The 23270-nt window shown below is 33.6% G+C and overlaps 1 protein-coding gene and 1 pseudogene across 1 annotated transcript; both read left to right on the top strand.

Annotated features, from left to right (window-relative positions):
* Positions 1-1098: 1098 nt before the first annotated feature.
* On the top strand, positions 1099-10122 carry LOC132544171 (uncharacterized; annotated as a pseudogene).
* A 3281-nt stretch (positions 10123-13403) lies between these two features.
* LOC132544170 (uncharacterized) lies at positions 13404-21670 on the top strand. The gene is made up of 13 exons (XM_060207743.1): positions 13404-13582; positions 14292-14440; positions 15047-15152; positions 15724-15870; positions 16118-16163; positions 17571-17729; positions 17872-17927; positions 18188-18325; positions 18729-18900; positions 19499-19606; positions 19861-20076; positions 21142-21343; positions 21636-21670. Exons 1-13 carry the CDS (start codon positions 13404-13406, stop codon positions 21668-21670), a joined length of 1713 nt encoding a protein of 570 aa, XP_060063726.1.
* The last annotated feature ends 1600 nt before the right edge of the window (positions 21671-23270 follow it).

The raw sequence follows: 23270 nt of genomic DNA, 5'->3' as shown, positions 1-23270 counted from the left end.
CGACGTCCTATAGCAGTTTAGACAGCAAACTACGCATTATATGTATTTTTACGCCTTAAAAGACATTTAATAGCCCAGTATACCTAAGCCATGGTCGCGCTTGAAGAAATATCTTTATGTTACTCCCATATTACGTGTATAGATAGTGTTTGTGATGCATATTTACGATAAAGTTCATGGACGGACGTGTTTGGGATTACCGCCGTCACAAGGGTTTTATTTCATCTCGCCAACCGAGTTGATTTCAAACACCCCTGTGAGATGCAGAGGTAAATGTTTACTAAGTTTGGCAGTGTTGGTTATAATGACGGATCTGGTTATATCGACACTAATAGAACCTGAATACGAGTTTTAGAAATAACTAACTCCCAATGACAATTTACCTGTTTGACGTCTGTACGTTTTAGGATTGATCGAGTTGCGATAAAACCATTAGTCTTCAGGCACAGTGAAGGATAAAATCCGAAGGAGACGGGTAATAGACGCTTTTGTTAAATGATGGACATGTGTTTTTCTAAGTAATCACATGTGTCAGAGGAAACGATCGCATAGTTACAGGGCAACACTGTACATCACGTTTTGTCTCGACATTTGAGAATTATCTGTCTTGTAGCGTGATATGTTTCTTTCTCATCTTGTGTAGCTTTATGTACATGTGATTTTAGGACACGTGTACCATATACTCAACACCATTAACGTCAATGAATAAGCTGACATACCTGATCCAATTTATTGCGATCGGCCCCTTTGTTAACAGCCTGTACTCGGATCAGAACAAAGCAACGGATGGCGATAGACACAACATCGAATGTGGAATAACACAAGTTTGAAAGTGATCAGTTTTCAAAAATAAATTGATCACTTCATAAGTATGTCTTAGGTATTCCAAAGCTCTCTAAATCAAGCGAATTGATAAAAAGGAACAATTAGTCCGTTTAATACAGCATTAGATAAAATCTTTGTTCATGTTTCTATAGATTATATGACAATACCTATGACAGGTCGACAAGGTGTCAGTAGATAAGACTACACTCTGTCATAACCTACCAATCTTTGTACTGTTTGGTCATTACCTGTGGTGCTCACAGAGAAATCAACATGTTGGTTTTCATCCTGGCAATTTCGTTATTAAGCAATGCTTATGGGGCAACGGAGCTTCTCAGTAATCCGGATTTTGAAAATAGCTTCGGTGCAAATGGTTGGTTTTGCAAGGCCTGCCACTTGTCCCAGAGTTCCGATAGCTATCACGGTCACCACAGCGCCATGGTAACTCACAGGTATATTATATCCGGGACTCTTAAGTTAACCACTTTTCTGTGCTCCAAATTCTTTGTAGAACTGCGATGTCGCACGTTTCTGATAGCATACTGTATTTGATATATTTCATATGATCGTTTTAGTGTTTAATGTATAGAGTCGTGAAATTATTTTGTACTATATTAGTGTTGATTGACATAAACGACGTCTTACTCGCAAATTACATTATAAAGTCATAATGACGTCATACGGGAAACGTGAGTGACATTTGAAAAACGTGAATAATTCGTTTTTTGTTTAGCTCGTCAGAGCTCGAATATGAATAAATAATTGGAACTCGTTTCTGATATCGCATACGAAAAGGAAAGTTGTGAGAGCTTCTATATAAACACAAATTGGTTTTATTTGATATCAACAATATTATTTCAAAGTTTTCGTGTGTATGCCTCGAGTATGTTTTCCATTGGAGTCATATAGATTTGGCACGTATTCCAAAACCATGGTCCGAGAAGGGAAAACGGGACATGTCTTTTGATGACTTTTGATATTCTAGGGGCCATAGATCTCAATAACACATATATTACCTATAAGAGAAATGTTTTATCATTCTTATAAATGAGATTTGCAAAATATTACATGTTGTGACTTGACGAATATAGAAATGTATCTGGAACTGGATAGTAAGACATTTTCCTGTCTGGTTGAAACGTCTTCTCGTCTCGAATTGTTGCCTCAGTAATTATTTGGAAACCGCAAAATTTACGCTTGTGTCGGTACACATACTCCATGACCATGTCTACACAAAATGTCCTTTGATGGTGTTATGTCTCGTACATTGTGGAACATCCATATTAACATCAAGGACCTCACTTTCGTCAACAACAAGCAGGCGCCATCGTTTGTTTGAAGTAGTCGATAATTGCTGTACGCCATACTCGTCTTCCTCCCCCAGCCCCCAACCCGACCCCAAAACCCTGTCCAGGATTATAATAAACAGTTTATTTTTCAAGAATGATAAATTCAAGTTGTTTTTGAAGTCTTCTGCAAGAATCTATTTTGATATTATAATATTTTCAAACTCTAGTACTTTGAATGAATTCGTTCAAGTTTTCATCTGATGACTGAAAAATGTAAATCACCGATACAAACAGGGACATGTTATTACGCCCCTAATAAAACAATTAAGAAAATGTTATGAATTAATTCGCAGTGTCAGGTTTTAGAACTATTGAAATAGATTTCCAGCTTTCACTTCATTAGTAAGACCCCTCCGATTTCGTCTCTCATTTACTATGTTTGGTTTGCTCTGTCAATATAGTAGTAAGTTGATCATTAATGTCTTTATGAAATCAGGACAGAACTTATTTTTTTTAAAAAAATGAATTTGCATTTGGATTAAGGTTTTGTTCACGGATGGTATTTTCTTGTTTTGTCGAAGGTGACGTTACACAAATTTTGATAAATCTATTCTATTTTATAACAATTGCGAAACAAGCTTTAAGCTTATTATCAATTACTCTTGTTGGACCGGATGGAAGCGCGCGTGGGGCTTACTTTCGGAGGAAATCGGAGTACCCGGGAAAAACCCACATGGTCGGGCAGATGATCCATACCGTCATTTCCGGGAACCGAACCCCGCCCTACCCAACCACCAAACAAATTTAATCATGGTTCACATGGCTGAAACCACTGAAAAAAAACACGTATCCTTCTGGATTACACTGTCTGAGACTTTTAGAATTTTCTTGTCGATATTTTTCCATACTTTACGGTAATTGTAGTGAAACATTATGACTCCAATCAATAGGGAAATGATTTATCTCATGGCACTTGCACTTTAAAAGTTAAGTTGATTGATTGCTATGCTGCATTTTTGAAGTCATCGTTCTGTCGCACGCTTAAATGGAACAAAGTGTACCTCGATGGTACCATTCCATTAGCATAGAACCTGTCATTGACATTTCCGAGACAATCCTGTCATGCCACTCAGTCCAGTTCTATTATGACCTAAACATGTTTCAAATGTGTTCTACAGACTAATGAAATGGTTTCCTTTTCACAGAACTCATAATTGGGCTGGCCTTTCCCAGACTGTAAACGTCAAGGGAAATCATCGTTACGTCTTCAAAGCATTCATCAAGCTACTTAGTCACACTCAACCATACCATAATGTAGAACTGATGATTCAAGCCACATCTTCCAGTGGTAGGTAGACAATCCTGTAAGATTTCTGATGACGTTTTCTGAGATAATTTTTGATTACCCAGGAGCCAAATTGTCTATAGCAACTAATATCTTGGAAGAGATGGTCATGTACCTGGGAATATTCCTGGGGTCCACTGCCAAAAGACATTGTCCATATGACAAGAGATAATTTGTGATTTAAGACAAATTGAAACTGCGTAATACTTATGATTAATTACATGTTGTTTGGTGTTATAGGTGGTCACGGTAAATTTATAACGTGTGGAGAGAGTCCTTATATACAACAGACATCAGGGTGGGTCGAGATTGGATTTGACAATGTAATACCTGCAGGTAAAGTACCTTTAGAGAGATCTGATTGTCTTATTAAAATGCCGTGAGAGGGAACAGTAGATTATAATAACGTAATATAGAAAATCACTTTTTTTTAAATGAACAAAAAAATAAGAGAATTCAAGTAACCAAATGGAAAGCCGGGGTTATTGAAATAACGTGAAAGGGGAAATCAGATTCTTGAAATAAAGTAAGAGATAATTTTGTCATTTAAAAAGAAGAAAGAAAATCAGATTATTGAAATAACGGTAGAGAGAAAATGATTTTTTTGAAATAACATGAGAGAGAAAATCAGACCAAAATCATATCAGAGATCAGATCTTTGTGTTGAAACGGTGTAAGAGAATGAAACATTAAAAAATTGAGATGTGAAATATATGGTGGCCGACAAAAGCCTATCAAACCGAAACGGTTTTGTTATTAAACTATTGTGATGATCAGATCTTGGTATTAAGGAACGTAATGATAAGATCTTGGTATTAAAGAAATATAAGAGATCACATATTCTTATTAAAATAACTTATCATCTTATACATGTAACACGAGAAATCGTATCTTGTTATTGAATGAAAGTGGTAAATGTGATCTCGATTTGAAAATGATGTTAAAGATCAGATCTCGTTATCAAAATAACGTGGGATAGCAGATATTGTTATTGAACACATAACAGGTGATATCTTGAATACGCATAAACTTGCATCAGGTATAAAACAATTATGCATTACTTGAGTGAAAAGTATGCTTTAATATTTCTCATCAATTAACTAATTATAAGAATATTGACACATGAAACAGGAAAACATTGTATACTAAGTATAGTGTACAATTTTAGAATACAGTAATATTTTTACAATAAGATACAATAATAGTTCCTTGCATCATTTGAATATCTTGCCATAAATCTGTATTTGTAGGTATGGACAAGGCTTTGATTTACATACAAATTAATGAGCCTGGGGTGAACTACCTCGTCGACAATGCAAGTTTTCAGGAACTTGTTCCCAATAACACCTGGAAAACAGAAGCTCTCAGCAGAATCGATCACATCCGTAAACAAGATGTGCATATCAGGTTCATAAATACTACTGAAAAATATATTTGTTATGTACACTGTCATGTTCAGTTGGGATAGCAGGGACTATAATAATTATACATGTGTTCTACTAATGTCAGGTGTTCTCAAACGAGTATTCAGAAAATTTTGAAATATTTCATTCGTGGAATCAACTTGAGCAACTGGTTAAATTTGGTTATCAAAGCTATGATTTAAGCTATTTTTTTAGTTTACTCTAAATATGAGATGAACATGTACAAATAAATAGAATATGGTAAATTAGATAAAATATATCTCACTTCCGGTTATTGGTTTTTTGAAGGTATCAAAAGAGATCAGATAAAATGAAACTTGTCTTAATACATAAGTTATACCATATATGTTTAATTTTTTATTTAAATAACTTTAGATGAATGTTTCGTACATTTTGTATACTTGAAAAATGGAAATAATGAATAATCACAAGAAGTTATGACGACATGAAATGTTTTCATTACTAATACAAATATATACTAACCTTAAATATTATGTATGTTATACATCTTTCCTCTTGTTTTGTATATCAGAGTAGCTAATCACAACAACGTAGATCTCAGTAATGTCACTATTGAGGTATGTATCATTGGTACTTATTTTACACTCTGTATCTATATACAAATTAAACATAGTAAGTTAGAAACAACCTCATGTGACACTTAAATTTACACCATCACTCTCGAGTTAGATTTATAACTTTATATTTATTTATGTTCAATGGGTGTGATGCAATTCATGTAATATTTGATAAAAGGGCAGGTTGCCTCGAAAATTTGACAATTGTCCGTACTGTCGCTATTACTTCATTGATCATATATATACACACATATCTACATATGTGTATTTGAATTTCAAACTTAAAATATTTATCTAAAATTCTTATACAGATACATATCTACATATTATTTTAATTGATTGCGTCTGTATTGCATGTAGGTTAATCAGAAATCGAGTGCCTTTCCTTTCGGAACCGCCGTTCGGTTTGACTATGTAACTAGCTCCTCAGCCACCGGCTATCAGAAGTATCTATACGACAACTTTGAATGGGCAACTGTAGCAAATGCTTTTAAGTGGAGACTGATGGAATATACACAGGTATATATCCTGATTCTTGTTATTGATTAATCAGCAATTCATGGAGGTTGAAGGCAAGCTTTGTTCCCACAAAGATCAAAACCAATGTTTTAATGAAAAAGAGTATCAAACATTAAAACAATTGACATTATACCATAATTGTTCTAGATAGCATTCGTTGTACCTCGCGCGGTAGGGTAATAAGTAAGGTAGCCACCAACTTGGTTTATAAGGTTACCCCACCCAAAAACCAGAAAATATAATAAGGACGACTTTGAATACTGGTACAATGGTTTTTATTTTGAATATCTGAAACCATCTGGATGCTTTGCTTAGATAACATTTCCCGTTAGCTACTTTTGAATGTTCATCTATTTGTAGTGGCATTACATGTTTCTGTATTCTATCACAATAAAAGTACTATATAACTGATTTTATTTAGGATATATGTGTGAATAATTTGCTAATATTGTTTTGTGTACTTGTTTCGTAGGGGCATCCCAACTTTAATCATGGTATGGGAGCTTTAAATGCATTGCTGGCAAAAGGGTAAGTCAAATGAATTATGAAAGCTTATGTGTACCTGGCTACATTGATCAAGTTTTCATTGTTCGCGTATTGAGTGGTAATTATTGCAGCATGTGTCGCCACCACATTGTAGATATTATTTGATAAAGTTCCTTTTTCAGATAAACTAATGTGATCTGTTATAGCTTCGTGCTTCACGAAACCAATCTAATTTCATTGCTATGTGGTACTATAGTTTATTAGTAACACGTTATTACATAATATGGCCTTGCTTTGATATCAATTGCACTTTCGTTGCCTAAAATGTCATGGTGCAATAAGTGTATTGTATCAGAGGTCAATGAGAATCAATCCACGATTGATATCAGATATATTCCTGGCTTAACAAAATATAAGTACATGTATTCTAACCTTCGATCACTTTCTTTCTCATCTTAAATGATCAATACCATTTTACATTAGCATATAGTACAAAGGAATGGAGATGGCTTTCATAGGCTATGCCTGTTACCCAATTCCGTTTGACATCAAGATCTTGACAATACAATATTATGAAATGAAGCAAATATATTTTGAGTTTTTCAGTTTTTCCACTATTTAATCTATTTTACATTAAGACACATTATTACCAAAACAGTGAATAGAATAATTCACCACAAAAACCGACGCCGAAAAAAACGACATGTCAACAGAATCTTTCAAAATCGAAATTGAATTCGCGTGGGTAAAATAGAAAAAAAAAGACATTTGAAAAGACTTCAAAACCTTTTATAATGTACAGTGTTATTCCAGACTTAAAAATATTATCATCTATGTCCTTGTTAGAATATTACTGAAATGCAGGGTTACTCTGTATAGAATATACAATGTTAATTGTATTACTTCATTGACATTATACAACTTATCACAGGATGACAGTACGAGGACACAACATGTTCTGGGGCGTTCATGGACACTATCCGTCCTGGTTGGATCCCCTGTCTGGACAACAGGTATTGCAGGCTATGCATACCCACGTTAACGACATGATATCACACACCCGGGGAAAGTAAGTCGTTTTCTTACCATCTGAAGTAAAATCTTAAAATAGTCGTGCTGACTTTCTATGTATAGTTCACTGTTTTGTTAAAAAAGAGCTTTTATCTGCGACTGACACCTGACTGAATTGATTCTGTTTTTTTCCTTTTTCCTTATTTTTTCTCTCTTTAACAACACTTAAGACTAGATTAGGATTATATTGCAGACGAAAAAGTTGGTCGATTACGTATCATCTCGTGCACTACTAACATCAATGCTAGTACGCTCCACACCAGTCATTTGTCTGATGAAGTCATCGAAATGTCACACTCTAATCTTCTACTGGTTGTATTATAAGAACTTCTATTCCATTATCTGTCTTAGGTTTTTACTCACCGTTAAACTTGCATCGATAAGAAATTGCACTTAGACAGGTAACCAGTCTAGAACAAGACGATGTTTTGATAAGAAATGTTAATGAAAGCTTTGTTGATTGAAGGTTCCGGTTAATTATATCAACTGCCAAACGTGTTAGGATAACATAACGTCACGTTATATACACGCTTCGAAAATGATGTGGTTGTATATTAGATAAGACTTTGTTTATGTTTGTGAATAAGATTTGCCCACTGGGATGTTAACAATGAGAATCTCCATGGCGACTTCTTTGAGAAAAAAACTGGTCATCCAAATGTCACCATGGAGATGTTCCAATGGATCCACAATACAGAACCGGGAGTGAAACTTTTTCTAAATGATTACAACATTCTTAACCAGGGTCGTTATACAACTGTAAGTAACATAGATCTTCAGCGTATTTACAGGCAATACATAATGCAGTTATATAAATATACTCCATTTAGAATCATATCTATGAGGAATCTAAGATTAAAACAACTATGATGTATTCTTCATAAAAGATCGAGACAATATTTCCCCGTAATATATGTTGAGTTATCAGGCGAGTGCATCTAAATGTATCTCATTATCTGAGCTCACATCCCCTTTTCTTAAACGTTTAGCATCAGACGTACGAAGTATATGCAGTGTAATTAATAATTTATTAAATCTTATACTGAATATGTTTTGACTTGTGTGTGTGTGTTTATTGTATAATTCTAACGTCAGATATGTGTACAAACGTATGCGCTCTATTTTACCACAAGTTGTCAATGCTTTGATGTGGATTTACAGAAGAAAGGAAACAGGCATTATTATTGTTAAGAATTCTGGAGGTGGGTTATAAATCCTTTCAAAGATTTAGCTTTTGTAAATCCGTTCCAGTCTGGGAAAGTTCTGAGAAAGAACAATAATTAAGTTAGAATAGTAAGCAGAACGATTGGAAAAAAAAAATCATATTGCTTACATTTGGTCTACTACCCATCTACCGTTTTGTAACTCGCAAGACAACATTTATTTTCTTTTTGTATTTTTACATGGTAACTGAAGGCATTTAAGGAACAAGGCCGAATTTTTCAAGAAGCTGGTATTCCAATTTATGGAATAGGGGAACAAAGTCATTTTAATCATGGGCATGACGATATGTCAACAGTAAAGGTAAGAATGCAATTTTGTTTTCTCTTTTACTCTATACATATACCAATTAATGATAGCTTCTACCTGTTTACAACGACATGAAAGCCAGAATTAAGCGTTTATTATAACAAGTCTTATAAAAGCACAACCTGTATTTTACAGTATGTAAATACTGTCTGTATATAGGTACCATTTGCATACACCATCCACCTGTATATAACACCTGTATATAAGTATCTCCTGATATAAATATCTGTATATATCTATTACCTATATAAAACGTTTGTATATAACTTACACCTGTGTGTTGCTTTATATCCATCTATAAGTATCACATGTATCCATGCATACCTGACATAAATCTATATTTACAACAAATTAACTGTATAACTAACAACTTGTAAGTATAACATAATTAGCAATTACCTTTACAAGCAGAATAAACACATGAATAAATATACTAGTAATTATCAGTTACATTCCCCACCAGTATAAACACATGTAAAGCTGTTATAGTAACTACAAATTACTTTTCCCGCCAACATTTATAGATATGCTAGTAATTATCAGTTATATTTCCCACCAGTATTTACAATTGTAAAGCTGTTATGGTAACTACAAATTACTTTTCCCGTCAGCATTTATAAATGTACTAGTAATTATCAGTTAATTTTTCCACCTGTGAAACTGTCATAGTAATTATTAGACGTTTCTTTTCGGTAATAATCAGTAGCATTTATTTTCCAACAAATATTAACGCCAGTTAGTATTCAAATTGCAAGCTTTTCATCACAAGACTTCATCATTAACGATATAATAATGTAAATATAGTATACTCATACAAACATCGTTCTAATTTGAAATTGTCCATAGTATCGACTGGATAAGACAGCAGAGGCCAACCTTCCAATATGGATAACCGAGTTGTCTGTCGGTGACTCAAATGCTAATACAAAGGCACAGACATTCGAAGATCTTCTCACACTGTACTTCAGTCATCCTGCCGTCGAGGGTATCATCCTGTGGGGATTTTGCCAAGACACTATGAAATGCAAACAATGTGCCCTCGCTATTGGTCCTGATTGTCATGTATGTATTGTCCCACCATAGAGATGTCTTGCTTGAAGGATAATGAAGATTTTTCTTTATATTTACAGATTAATGATTTACCTTCATGAAGAGTAGATATCAAAAGATTTTAATCACGTGTATTAAGCAATCACGCGATATGACTTTTAGAGCAAGGAAAAACATCAGCAGTATGATAAAAATATTTCACTGTTTGGTTCCACGATATGCATGTCCATATTTCTATTGAAATGTGCCATTCTTTCGTACAATCGTAAAGAACTAATTGTAATATTTTAATCTATAAATATACTTGCTGTGATTTGATCTGAAATAAATCGACGATGTTTTATAAAGAAACATTAACTCTATGAGGATATTTTCTGTATAATCTTTCTGATTTCAAAACGATGGCCTTGTCCCAATTTTGTATGGTTAGGGTTGGTCTGCTGAATTTATTTTTTATGTGTTTGGTATATATATTCGTGGACGTCTGTTATACATTATCAACTTATCTTTTGATGTTTTAGCCGAATGCCGCGGGAGAAAAAGTCAGTCAGCTTTTAAGACAAACATGGCGGACGAATGTGTCTCAGTCCTTAGCTTCTCATAATATCCGGGCTTTCAAGGGAGACTATTCAATGACAGTAAAGCAGAATGGAAATGTTCTTGAAACAAAAACGTTTACTTTGGATGATGTAACAAAGACATTGACTGTTACAGTGACCGGCTCCGGTGAGATTTGTATGAGATTTAATTAGGAAACTGAAAAATGAGTTTTAATTAAACAGTGATTGACATGTTGAAATGTAAATCTGACAAAATTATGCATATTTAATATATCATTATAATTGATGTCTGTATACATTGCCGGTTATTATGAACACACATTTCTATATCAGTAGATATATAAGTGGAAAGTTTTATTATCAAAATATTAAGATATATATGCCTTTATCAATAAGGACGCTGGTGAATTACTATTCATTTGTTTGAAATGACTGTTTCTGTTACCAGGTCATGCTGTCCATACAACGACTAATATCCATTAGGGCTGTCAACAAACGATCAGTGTTCTTTCTATTGTAAAATATAGTTGTTCAATTCAAAATGTTTTTGTCGTCTTTTTGTTTTTTGAAACAAATACGAACACACTCCCAACAAAATGAGAATTCAAAATATGGCGATGTTTTCAATAGGTTAGTTCATGTTATATGATTATGACGTCAGCACAAATCACCAGTTTAGAAGGGGATTTTTTGTTACATATTTGCAAACGTCAGATTTATAATATAGAATATTAAGATAACTTTTGAATAATATATCCACTTAAATTCACAAGAAAAAAAACATCACAGAACTCATAAGATGTTGACAAAACAGAATGTCTAACCTTGAAATAAATAAAATATGATTTATTCACTGATGTGGAGTCCGTAGTCGTAGTTCCTAGTTCTGTTTAAAAAATTGAAACTGGGAACCAGACTCTAGTTATGTTAGAAAAAACAGAACTGTTTACAATATTATAATTCCGCTTTCCCTAAACGGTACCAGGAACTAGGAATTGTGGAATCACTTAATGTTCCCATTAAACTACAAACAAATACGTAATGTATCAAATCATTGGGTAGTGCACCTTCACATCAAGATTTTGACATTCTTTTCGATTTTTCTCATTCACCTTTAAGTCATCAAAGTTGGAAATTTAAATCTACCTCTGGAAAAAAGTACTATTCAATTGTGTGTCTTTTGTTCAAGTTTGGAATCACGTCACGCTCAGACATATTCTCATGGAACATGGATTGATGAGGATTTTGAGAGTAATTATTATCACTATTTCTAGAGACGTACTGAATTGATAATTCTCAAATTTCATATGCAGTTTAACCTTGGTCCCCAGTTGAGTATTCGGACTGATCAGAAAATAACATGGCTGATATACAGCAATCTTAATTGTCAAAATGATAGCTTGTTATCGCTATATCTTGATAATTACTGGTTAATCGTTTTCAAATTTTGTCTGTGAGACGCTTTGTCCCTACTTGTGCCAGTTTGATTTAGGGACTGATTAGGGAAAAAGAAATGGCTTAAAGGCGACCCGCTTGGATACTGCATTAAGAAATAAGTATCAGAGCATTTCTTCTAATCTCACACAATTAAGAACAAATTCAGATGACCCTATGGTGGGCGCAAATTATTCTCTGGAATCTCGTTTCCGATTTCATTATTCAAAAGAAATTTACAAAGATGAAGAAGTAATGCGTTGAATAAATAAAAAATAATGGTATTTACTTCAAGGGACAGCAGTCAAGAGCAAAATATTATGTGACATTCATGCAATAAACAAACAAGCACATTTTGATAATTGATCATAGACTAATGTATGCTTCTTGCATTTTTTGCCATACAAATATAACTTTTCATCTCTGCTGTGATGGATCTTTGGAATATTAGAAATCTCTATTACATTGTTACAGCAACAAGTGACATGATCTTCTGATGCAGATATAGAAGTTTTATAATTATTTGTTTTTCAATATTAGCACAAAAAAGCAAGAACGTTGATGGAAGAAAAACCACCATTTCAACTCCGAAATTGGTGAAACAATTAAACAATAGAAATTTTCTTTAGAACGATAAAACGATAATTTGACAATAATATTTCATTAAGCACGTAAGGGAATAGATCTTCCTATAAGGAATTTGAAAGTTTTTATCCTCGGCATTGGAATATATGTGGCCAAAAGTACACACACACACATTCTCAAGTACAATGTTGGAACAAACATTCAACACTCAAAATTATTTTTTAAACGAAACATATTAATGCAATTTGTTGTAAAGAAATATGTTTTGATTCAAAGTGTAAAAAACGTTTAGTAACCTCAATAGTTTAATAGAAAATGCTAGCATACGTGACAACATTAACGTGGGCATTGTATATTACTGTCCCACTAATTGACATGCGTTTCACAGTAAAATGGGCGACGTCAGTGCTATCTGATTAACATTATTAATATACGTATATTAAACATTGTTCTGACTTATGGTCTTTACTAACCATATACGTACGTTTATGCAATATTGAAAAATGTTATACATTAAAGATTTCCATGTGACCTTTACGCATGATGTTAACCCACATTTCTACATATCTAAGTGTACTTCATGGCCAAGTTCCATAGACGGTCATCAACTTTGACCTATGCCAAACTGATAAGCACCGTCGTTTCAGCTTTAGACGAATAACCTACTTTTGGTACAGCTGCACGTTAACTCGACTGGGTTTACTAACATGATGAAGCATTATTGCTTTATCCTGTTTCTTTGTTTAGGACAAGCTATTTCTGAATTATTCCAAAATGGCGGTTTTGAGAGTAATAATTTTATCGGTAATTGGAAGTGTAATTCATGTCATTTATCCTTAACAAATTATCACGTGAGTGGACATCAAAGTGGAATGGTTACTCAGCGGTAAGTGACATTTACTAGATCTAATATTGATACTTAAATGGAAATATTTCATACCAACATTAAGCTTTAAGGGTTCATGGCTTTGCTCTTTTCAGTGAATAATTGTTTTACGGTTTCACCGTTATTTTATAAATACATATTTATACAAAAAGTAGAACAATGCTATTATGATACATTGAATATAAAACCCATGCATTGATTTTAATACTTATATATATACTTTAACATTACCATTAGAATACCATAATTGAGCATCAATATTTTCAATAAAACGCTTTTGTCTATTTTAATAAGTACACTTCGTATTTTGATTAATTATTATCGCCCTAATCTAGTTTGTTAGGAGTAAGAATTACCTTTAGTATCTAACTTTACTTTTTGTTGACAATGAGATGAACATATTTAAAGTATTTTATTACTTTTGTGCTTTTACTGACCTGTTTTTGTTTTACTTAGTGGCACATAATATTTGCTTCTACAATCAAATGAATGATTTGATGTTTTATTTCGTTTCTCTTAATTAAGATTTATTTACAATATATTATTAATTACATTAATTGATGTATGACTTAGTAGAACATTTCTGATGTATTTTCACAAACAAGTTTATAATTAAGTATTAGATTCCTTGTTTGTATAACCGAATTGATTACCTATTACGCCGAAGGTTATCTTTAATATTTCATAATCACATTCGTACTTTTACCAGTACAGCGACATGGGCAGGTATCTCGTACGATGTCCACATCTCAACTGGTCGGACATATGTTGTCAAAGGCTACATAAAGCTGATAAATAGCGTAGCGGACACCATGTACCAAAAGGTGCAAGTGATGGTTAGAGGGACAGATTCACAAGGTAATCAAGTGTCTTCAGGGAGTATTTATATGAATGGAACCATCAATATTAAACAAACACACAAACAAACAAACAATCAGTTAACATCACTGCTTGCTATGATATAGATTAATGTAAATATTGCGTTCTATCTGGTCCATAAGCAACAGACAAATTTCGAAACATGTTATCGAGTGATGTTTTGATGAAATTATGAGGAAGTTCACGGTTGTCATTGTGATCTTATCGAAAAACATTTCATTTCTATGTGTGATATGCAGTTGGATGTATGTGTTGCTCGTCAGTCTGTTGGTTCCGTTGTTGTATACCTAATTCTCATGTAACATTACTTAAATGGGTATACCGTGATGTACACATTCTCGGGTCAAAAGTATTTTGTAAATTTTCATTATTATCTGAATTGGTTCTGTCGTTTTCAGTGAACTTCTTTTCCTACGCAATCAGGAATCAGGGGTTTCAAACAGAAGTGTGGAAGTCGACACTGATATAGTGTTGAACTCATACTCACCATTTGGTCTACTAATGATAGATGCGAAGTATGAATCATCATGAGGTCGTATACTCACAATGTGTTTTGGGGAATTTACCTATTTTTTAAACACTTAGGTCACACTCATTACATCATGGTATCCGAAGACAGGCACGTGCAACAAGAATTTGATTGGACGGAGATTGGAGGAGATTTCATTATTACAAATCACGGTATGAATATGTAACGAATTTAATAGATGAAAGTATTATGTGTAAGAGTCAGTTTGACATTTGATAAAACATTCATCCAGCTTATCTATTCTATCTAACTTTGATGTTTTACATATCCAAAGTACAAACCATCATTTCGATTCAAATCACTAATATATATTCTAGACATCTACAATACAAGTTTTAATAGTAAAACAACCTCATTAAAAGTTTGTGCCATTGGAGCTAGAAAGTTTGTTCTCTTAACACTGGCCTATTTCACAGGCATACAGTGCAATAATGCATACAGTTTAACTTTACTCACTGACTAATTCTCAAGACATGTTTTCATGTTTTAAATAACATTTATATAATATCGTAGAATGTACATTGTCCTTGTACTGTATAGGATTATACAACTGTATGATGAAGTTTAATTCATTGTTTGGCGTTAATGTATCTATATTCTACATTTGTATTAAACAGTGTTATCCATTGGTGTTTTTGTACAATCTATTTTATATATTTTGTCCTTTCTGTAACTGAACTTTAAAATGGTGATATACTAAATGTCATTTACTATTTTGTTTAGGAATGACAAGCATAACCGTTTACATTCAAGTGGACAACAAAGATGTAAATTATATGCTGGATGATATGAGTTTAATCGAACTTCCTGTCGACTCGCACTGGAAATCGAAGGCTAATGCCAGAATAGATGTCTACAGGAAATCTAACATAGACATTAAGTAATATCGCCTTTCATACAACAAAATATTTTGATTATATATAATTTTGGCTATATTATTATTATCATAATAATGATGATGATGATGATGATGATGATGATGATGATGATGATGATGATGATGATGATGATGATGATGATGATGAATAGTGCATGCCTTTTTCGTAAACTTTGTTATATCTAAATTTTATAAACATTGAACCTCATGTTTTGTTTAAACGCATTTATTTCTGTGATTCAATATTCAGGATTGTCAACGGAAATGGAATGGACACATCCGATCTACAGATGGAGGTAAAATATGTAGATGCAGATACGGAACAAAAATTATTCGGGCAAACTTTTCTGATGTTCGATATATATTTAGGGGATAGTATGCTTTTTATAAACATATACAGGAGATTGGATAATGATAATGAATTTTGGTTTTAAAACAAGACGGAGTCCAGTCCAGCTGTCGATAAGATGTGGGTCAAGGCATTTGAAAAAAAAATCAAAATATTTTATCTGCATGGATTTATCCATGTGTAAATAACCCAAATTTGTCATCTCGCAATGGTAAAGAGATTCATGCACTGATAGTACGGTAAGAATGTTAAACTGCCGCCTGCCGATTGTGTCTGCCACCGAGTTGCCACCGGTCGAATTTGAGTCAAAATTGGCAGTTATCACGACGGCAGGCGGCATTCAGTGATTTGTGATCGTACTAAAAAGTAGATCGATAAAGTATTCGATATCGTGGAGAGGCATCGACAAGAGAGTGTGTCGGGAGACTCACCGAGAAGTTGTCAATATGTTTCTTTCAAATGGAAGTAATGGTAGGAGACAATACCTTGTGAAATAAAGTTGACCCCTGGATAGAGAATATCTCCTACTGTAACGTTTATTGGTTTTGGTGACTTCCTGACATTACCGACAAACCCAATTAATGCGGACAAAATCGTAATATCTTACAATGATTATCATTGTCGTACTTTCCCCTTCATTGTTCGTGGACACACTTTAGTATGGCGTCACAATAACATTTTCAAGTGAGTCTGCCACGACCGGTCGCCATGTTTTGGCTAACATCAGATTTTATAAGTATTTTCGAAATAAGATCACCGAAATCATTAAAAATAAAAAAAAAAAAAAATAAAAAAGTGTTACTTAACTATTATTTTTAGAATTCAAAATATTTACTTAGATATAATATTGATGAAGTTGTAAAATCACTGGTGATCACGCATTGTCGTCACTTCGGACATGTAATGTATGTGTGATGTTGTTACGTGTGGTATATTTGTTCCAATCGTAATATATCTATTAAAACGTTGTACATAAGACTAAAAAAATAAATAAAAATCCAGTAAATACACCTGCAGCCAAAGAGTTTCATTTTGTAAAACGAATATAATAATGCTTTCATGTTTTCTATGAAATGCTATTGTAACTTCAAACTTTTACAAATATATTCACTTGGTCGTCATTCTTTGTTACCAGGCGCCCAGTCTGCCCTCGTTTTAAAATTGAAATAGAACACCCTTTCTGAAACTAAATTCGCCGAGAACATTTGAAAACAAGCGACATTTACTTGAGTATAATATAGCACTTTTGTGTGATAGAATATTTATAATATCATAATGTATCATAACATATTCAATCAAAAGTTAAAATCATATATTGACTTAGATTGCATGCTTATACAATCTTCTTTTGCAGCTGGAGCAGACAAAGAGTGCGTTTGCATTTGGTACTGCAATCAATGCTGATGCCATACACGACCCGACGCAAAAAGGCTATCAGGACTTCTTCTATAACAACTTTGAATGGGCTGTGTTAGAAAATGCTCTCAAATGGAGATTGATGGAGTGGACACAAGTAAGACACATAAAATGATGAAATTTACTTTAAAAACATCCTTAAAATCAGCAACCATAATAATATTATTTGTCGATAATATAACGATGCAAAGCTGTTACATAGTATTTCTGTCTTCAGTCACGGGTTTTGTTTACTTCAGGGACATGCGAACTTTGATAGACCTATGGCAGCTATACGTGCAATGCGTTCCAAAGGGTAAGGAGTTATACCTGTCGGTAAAATTTACCTATGTAGTCTACGTGTTCTCTCTCTATTACGATTTGTTACATAATACATACAACCATCAAGCTCTATTCTGGCTGGTTTGTGTTCCTCAAAAAACTGTTGTAAATGGGGTTGTTATCATGATCATGTCTTTGGAAAGAGGTATTTTACTAGAATGATTATGAACAACATAATATGGACCCTCCAAATAGTGTTCAGTGAGGAAGTGTTCTCTCATTGCTATTTTGTAGAATCAAGATCAGAGGTCACAACATGTACTGGGCGGCCGACCAAAGCGTTCCCAAGTGGCTATCGCCTATGAGTAAACAAGAGCTATTGCAGGCAATGCACACCCATCTGAACGATGTGATCTCGCACACAAGAGGAACGTGAGTATGAAAGTCGTTCATTTAAATATATAATGCAGTTACCGGGTCCTTACGTTCTTTAAACTTAATAAGTCTTCTCGGAGAGAAATTGGGAAAGCATGAAAATGATTAGTATGTAGGCGGTTTAAATTTTCTTAACCTTTAGCGAAATTATTTTTTATTCAGAAAATAACCGACACGTTCTTAGTAAGGGGCATACATTTCATATCTAAACTGGAGATTTGGAGGACTATTTCAGATTCGAGTTTATATTTGTAGTAAAGAATGATTTGCTTAGAGCTTGAGATCTTTAGTTCACACTTTAACATAAGTCTGAGTCAGTTTTAGGACGCCAGTTTCATTTAAGATTGAACTGCACATAATGTACATATAATGAACTAACAGTATTGTGTTTGCGACACAGATTAGAACACTGGGATGTAAACAACGAAGATATACACGGGAATTACTTTGCACGACACTTAGGGAACCCGAACATCACAAACGATATGTTTCGATGGTTACACCAAGCAGAGCCTGACGTCAAACTGTTTCTAAATGAATTCAATGTCGTCAGCAGCCGATTTTCAACAACTGTATGTGTAACCATTATACATATATATTCAAATATAAAAGTTGAATTCTCAGTTTCGGTGAATGCTTACTGATTAATTCGACGTGTTGTTTTAAGTTATTCTAATATATGGATATATATTGAAAATGGAAATTTTGTAAGATGTCTTTAAGAATTCTGTTATTAGCTACATGTATTCGTTCTTTTTGTAATATTGAATTATCTGCCATTTAGAGTAGGTATAGATTGTTACGTCACTTGTTTAAGAGAGTAGTAACATCACGGGGAACAAATTGTCTCACGCAAACTGATGACGTAACAACTAATGCCTGCTCACAAGAGCAGATAACTCTGCAATACGGAAGGACGGCAATTTTGAGAATGGAATAAAAAATGAAAACTAGACCACGTCAAAATTTTTTTCTCGATTTTTGAAAAATCTTTAGCAGTAAAAAACATTTGCAACAGTAATATAAAATTACTGTAAACTTGAATATGTGCGTTACATATTTGATGAAAAAATACTATTTTAATTTAGAAACATATAAAAAGATATCTTTTATGAAATCTTATTGCTGATGATATATGACGTACAAAGAGGGTACTCTGAACATTAACAGGCATATAAAGAACACGCAAGGCGATTTAAGGAATCCAACGTTCCGATATACGGAGTAGGAATCCAGAGTCACTTCCACGGTTCCAATCCGGATATGTCAACAGTTGAGGTATCATATAAGCTTTAATTTACATTGTTAATATATCAGAATAATTGCGTTCCAGACATTTTCTTCATGGAGAACTGTTAAATGTCTTTTCGGTTGTTTACTGTCGCTGTCCGTTTGTGTACTCAACAATTATGATTGATGTTTATCCACGTGATCAACGTCATTTACATTCCTGTCAATTACGCTTCTTTTTTGATAATGAAAAGAAATTTTTTAATGATGTAATATTTCAAATATGATAAATATTTTGATAGTATCGACTGAACAAGGTTGCGGAGACGGGACTTCCTATGTGGATTACGGAGTTGACAGTCGAAAATCACAATGCAGCTCAGAAGGCGGACACACTAGAGGACTTAATGACTTTGTACTTCAGTCACTCATTGGTGGAAGGCATGCTACTCTGGGGCTATTCGGATCAACATGTGTACAGTCAGGGTATAGCATTAGCACACGGCGCCGATTGTACGGTAAGAGATAGTTAAAGACTAGCTGTGAGATTTATCTTACTGTCACGTTTCAACAGTAAGATCTTTCAAATTAAAATGTATTGATTTTCCAACTGTTTAAGGTGCAGATTTACTTAATGTGAACGAATTAAATTTCAAAGTATCAAAGTATCAAAAGTATAGCCTTTTTATTCACATTCACCTTGACCCATAATTTATTGGGCTTTATCTGGCCTCTTACGAGCATCTGAAACGAACCTAACAGAAACACAGGGAATTATTATTATGCGGGTAATACTTTATCAAGATTTACAGAACATCTTACACGAGTTTTTATTAACACCGGATTGAAGAAAAAATTACATAAACATATATATGATGGATGTTTTGACATCGCGAACGGTGTAGTTATAGGATAAGATGTTTTATTGAGCACAGATGATCACATTTGACATAAAATGTTCATTTTTATTTTGAATGATATGACTGAGATAAAACGTTTTACAATTTGTGACTGGTTTAGTATCCATACATAAGAATATGACAGGTTGTTGATCAATAAACACTTTTCATTGTTCAGTGTTATCTAACAGTTATATTAATGCTTTGTTAAGAGAACATAGTTATATATGGTAAGCATATTTCATATCTTCGAAAGAGTATTCCCTCTTACCTAATAACTCTCTGATATTCAGTGATGGTTTAACGAGCGACGCTCACCAATCTTTAAAGTCCCGATAAAATCACCACAATTTTATTAACGAATTGCAGTGAAATTTAACATGAAATACGACGAAATACTGAACACAATTACAAATAGTTGAGTATCTGCTATAGGAATTTTTAGTACGGGTATATCAAATATAGAGTTAGGCCTTCTAACACAACCAGTAGAAGATTTCAATGTGACATTTCGATGACTTCCCGGTCAACTTCAACAGACAAATGACCAGTGTAAACCGCATTAGCGCTGACGTATCGAGTGTACGAGATTGCATTTTTTGTCCGGGCTTCCAGTGTACACTAAGGTAGATAATAATGTGCCAAGATGGTAAAATAATATAGAAAAAAACCCACCTCTTTCAGCCAAATGCAGCGGGGTTGAGGTACCAGCAACTCTATAGAAAATGGCGTACGGACGTGACCACCAATCTTCATAGTCAGACCGTTCGTGGCTTTAAAGGAGACTACACGCTCCGGATTAAATCACATGGACATACAATTGAAACCCGTACGTTCACACTCGGTGACTCAAACAAGACGTTGTCTGTCAGTCTGTCCGGAACAGGTGAGTTATAATGTAGAAGAATATTGTTTTTATTATTTTTTATTTATAGTCTCCCTTACTATTTTGCATTCATATTGCCCATTATCAATTATAGAATAAAACAAATAGTCATTGTTCAATATGTTTAAAGTTATGATATCCAACCTTATACTTATGTTCATTGATAAGCAATGATAGAGAAGTGTTTTCAGACACTATATGAATAAAACTATGTTTAACAATTACATTGATATGACAAATATATATCAATTGTACAAGTCCAATATAATATCATTTTTCTCTTTTATTTCAGCGGCCCATGCTCACTCCCATACTGTAATAGCATAGATGAATAGTCAGATATACGATCTGGTCGGGAAAATCGTCGGTATAATTATTAAATATGACACTAAAATGCACTTGTATAAAAATATAAACGCAATACTAATTCTTAATATGATTTTCAATTTAAAAAACAATCCTGTAAAAAATGTTTAGAAAATAAATTTAGCTTTCAGCAGATACAATCTCATTTTTTTGTATATGCTGATGTATGTATTAAATCAATGCTTAATTATCGTATTTTCATTTCGATTCATGTTTTCGAGATACAGAAGAATAAGTTCCTTCCTGTATAAAAAGCATAGAAATTTTGTTTTGAATTCGTTAGTATTTGGAAACATGACGACATAAACCATGACACCACAGATCACACATTGATTTTGTAAATATGATAAAGACATGGAATAAATAGCTTTAGTTCAATATGAGTTAATATGAAAACACAAAAAGAATAATCAAAAATCAAAAAATCAAAAGTGATGGCCTTAGAAACTAACCCTTGTCAAGAAGAAGAGTTATCTTTCTTGTTACGTATTTTATCGACACACCATAGTACATATTTCGTCTTAAGCGATATGGCGCTTTACCTTGCCGGAGCACCTAGTTCAAATACAAGACTAATGACCACAGTTAAACGTGTATCTGAGTCTAAATGTATGTTTAAGACGTACGGAAAGACTTATCAAAGAATACACATGTAATCCAATAGCCCGATCACTGATGAAGTATTGAAATGACATTTACCAGGCCTCCAACAACACCAAGAAGGACTCTATATTACTATTACATAATTCATCGACTGAAACAATGTTCACTTGTGATAATAGGCTGAGTTATGGCCAGTAATAGATGCAACTAATTTTACTATGAATAAATAAATAAATAAATAAATAAATAAATAGATAAATAGATAAAAGAAATAAAACAATACTGTCCGTAGCTGAAACCGAACGTGCGATCCCATGAAAATACAACTAACGTGTGAGTGTGGCCGTTTGTGCTATAAACAATAATAATGAAACAATCGATACTTCGATGGGAAATTCTTAATTTTAAGTTCAGAAGCGCGTAACATTTTCCGTCCTGTGTCAATTTTTCGGCATCACTGCATGGTTGTTCCAAGTTTTGAGGAGAGGATTTATCTGATCAGACTGGTTAGATAAAACTGTCTAAAAGTAGGTACACGTGAGCACTGTATGACGAAATACTATTTGAAGCCGAGGAACCTCCAATGTTTTAGTGCATATTGCTGAAGGTAGAAAATTTGCAGAAAATAACACATGATCCATATGTTCTTGTGATGTTTAGCATTTGGATATTGACCATTGACAGTATCTATCTGTGTTTCTCTGGATAGAATATTTCCATTTTATTGTTGGTCACATTCAGGTCGAATCAGATGTTTACATGCCATACCTCTTTAAAGACGATATGAATTAGTGATGAGTATAGTGAGGATTTCAAAATCTTGAAAATGGTTGAATATTTAGTTAACAATCAACCTTGACATACTCATTGGAATTCAGTCTCTCTCGGCCGACAATCAGACATTTTTCAGTTCCGGTTTTAAACACATAACTGATCCTTCCTTTCGGGCAAAAATCAT

The sequence above is a fragment of the Ylistrum balloti genome, unplaced genomic scaffold, assembly GCF_031769215.1.
Source record: "Ylistrum balloti isolate Yb309-2 unplaced genomic scaffold, AGI_CSIRO_Ybal_v1 Utg369782, whole genome shotgun sequence".
Taxonomy (NCBI): domain Eukaryota; kingdom Metazoa; phylum Mollusca; class Bivalvia; order Pectinida; family Pectinidae; genus Ylistrum; species Ylistrum balloti.
The sequence above is the reverse complement of the archived record's forward strand: the minus strand, read 5'-3'. Positions and strand labels throughout refer to the sequence as shown.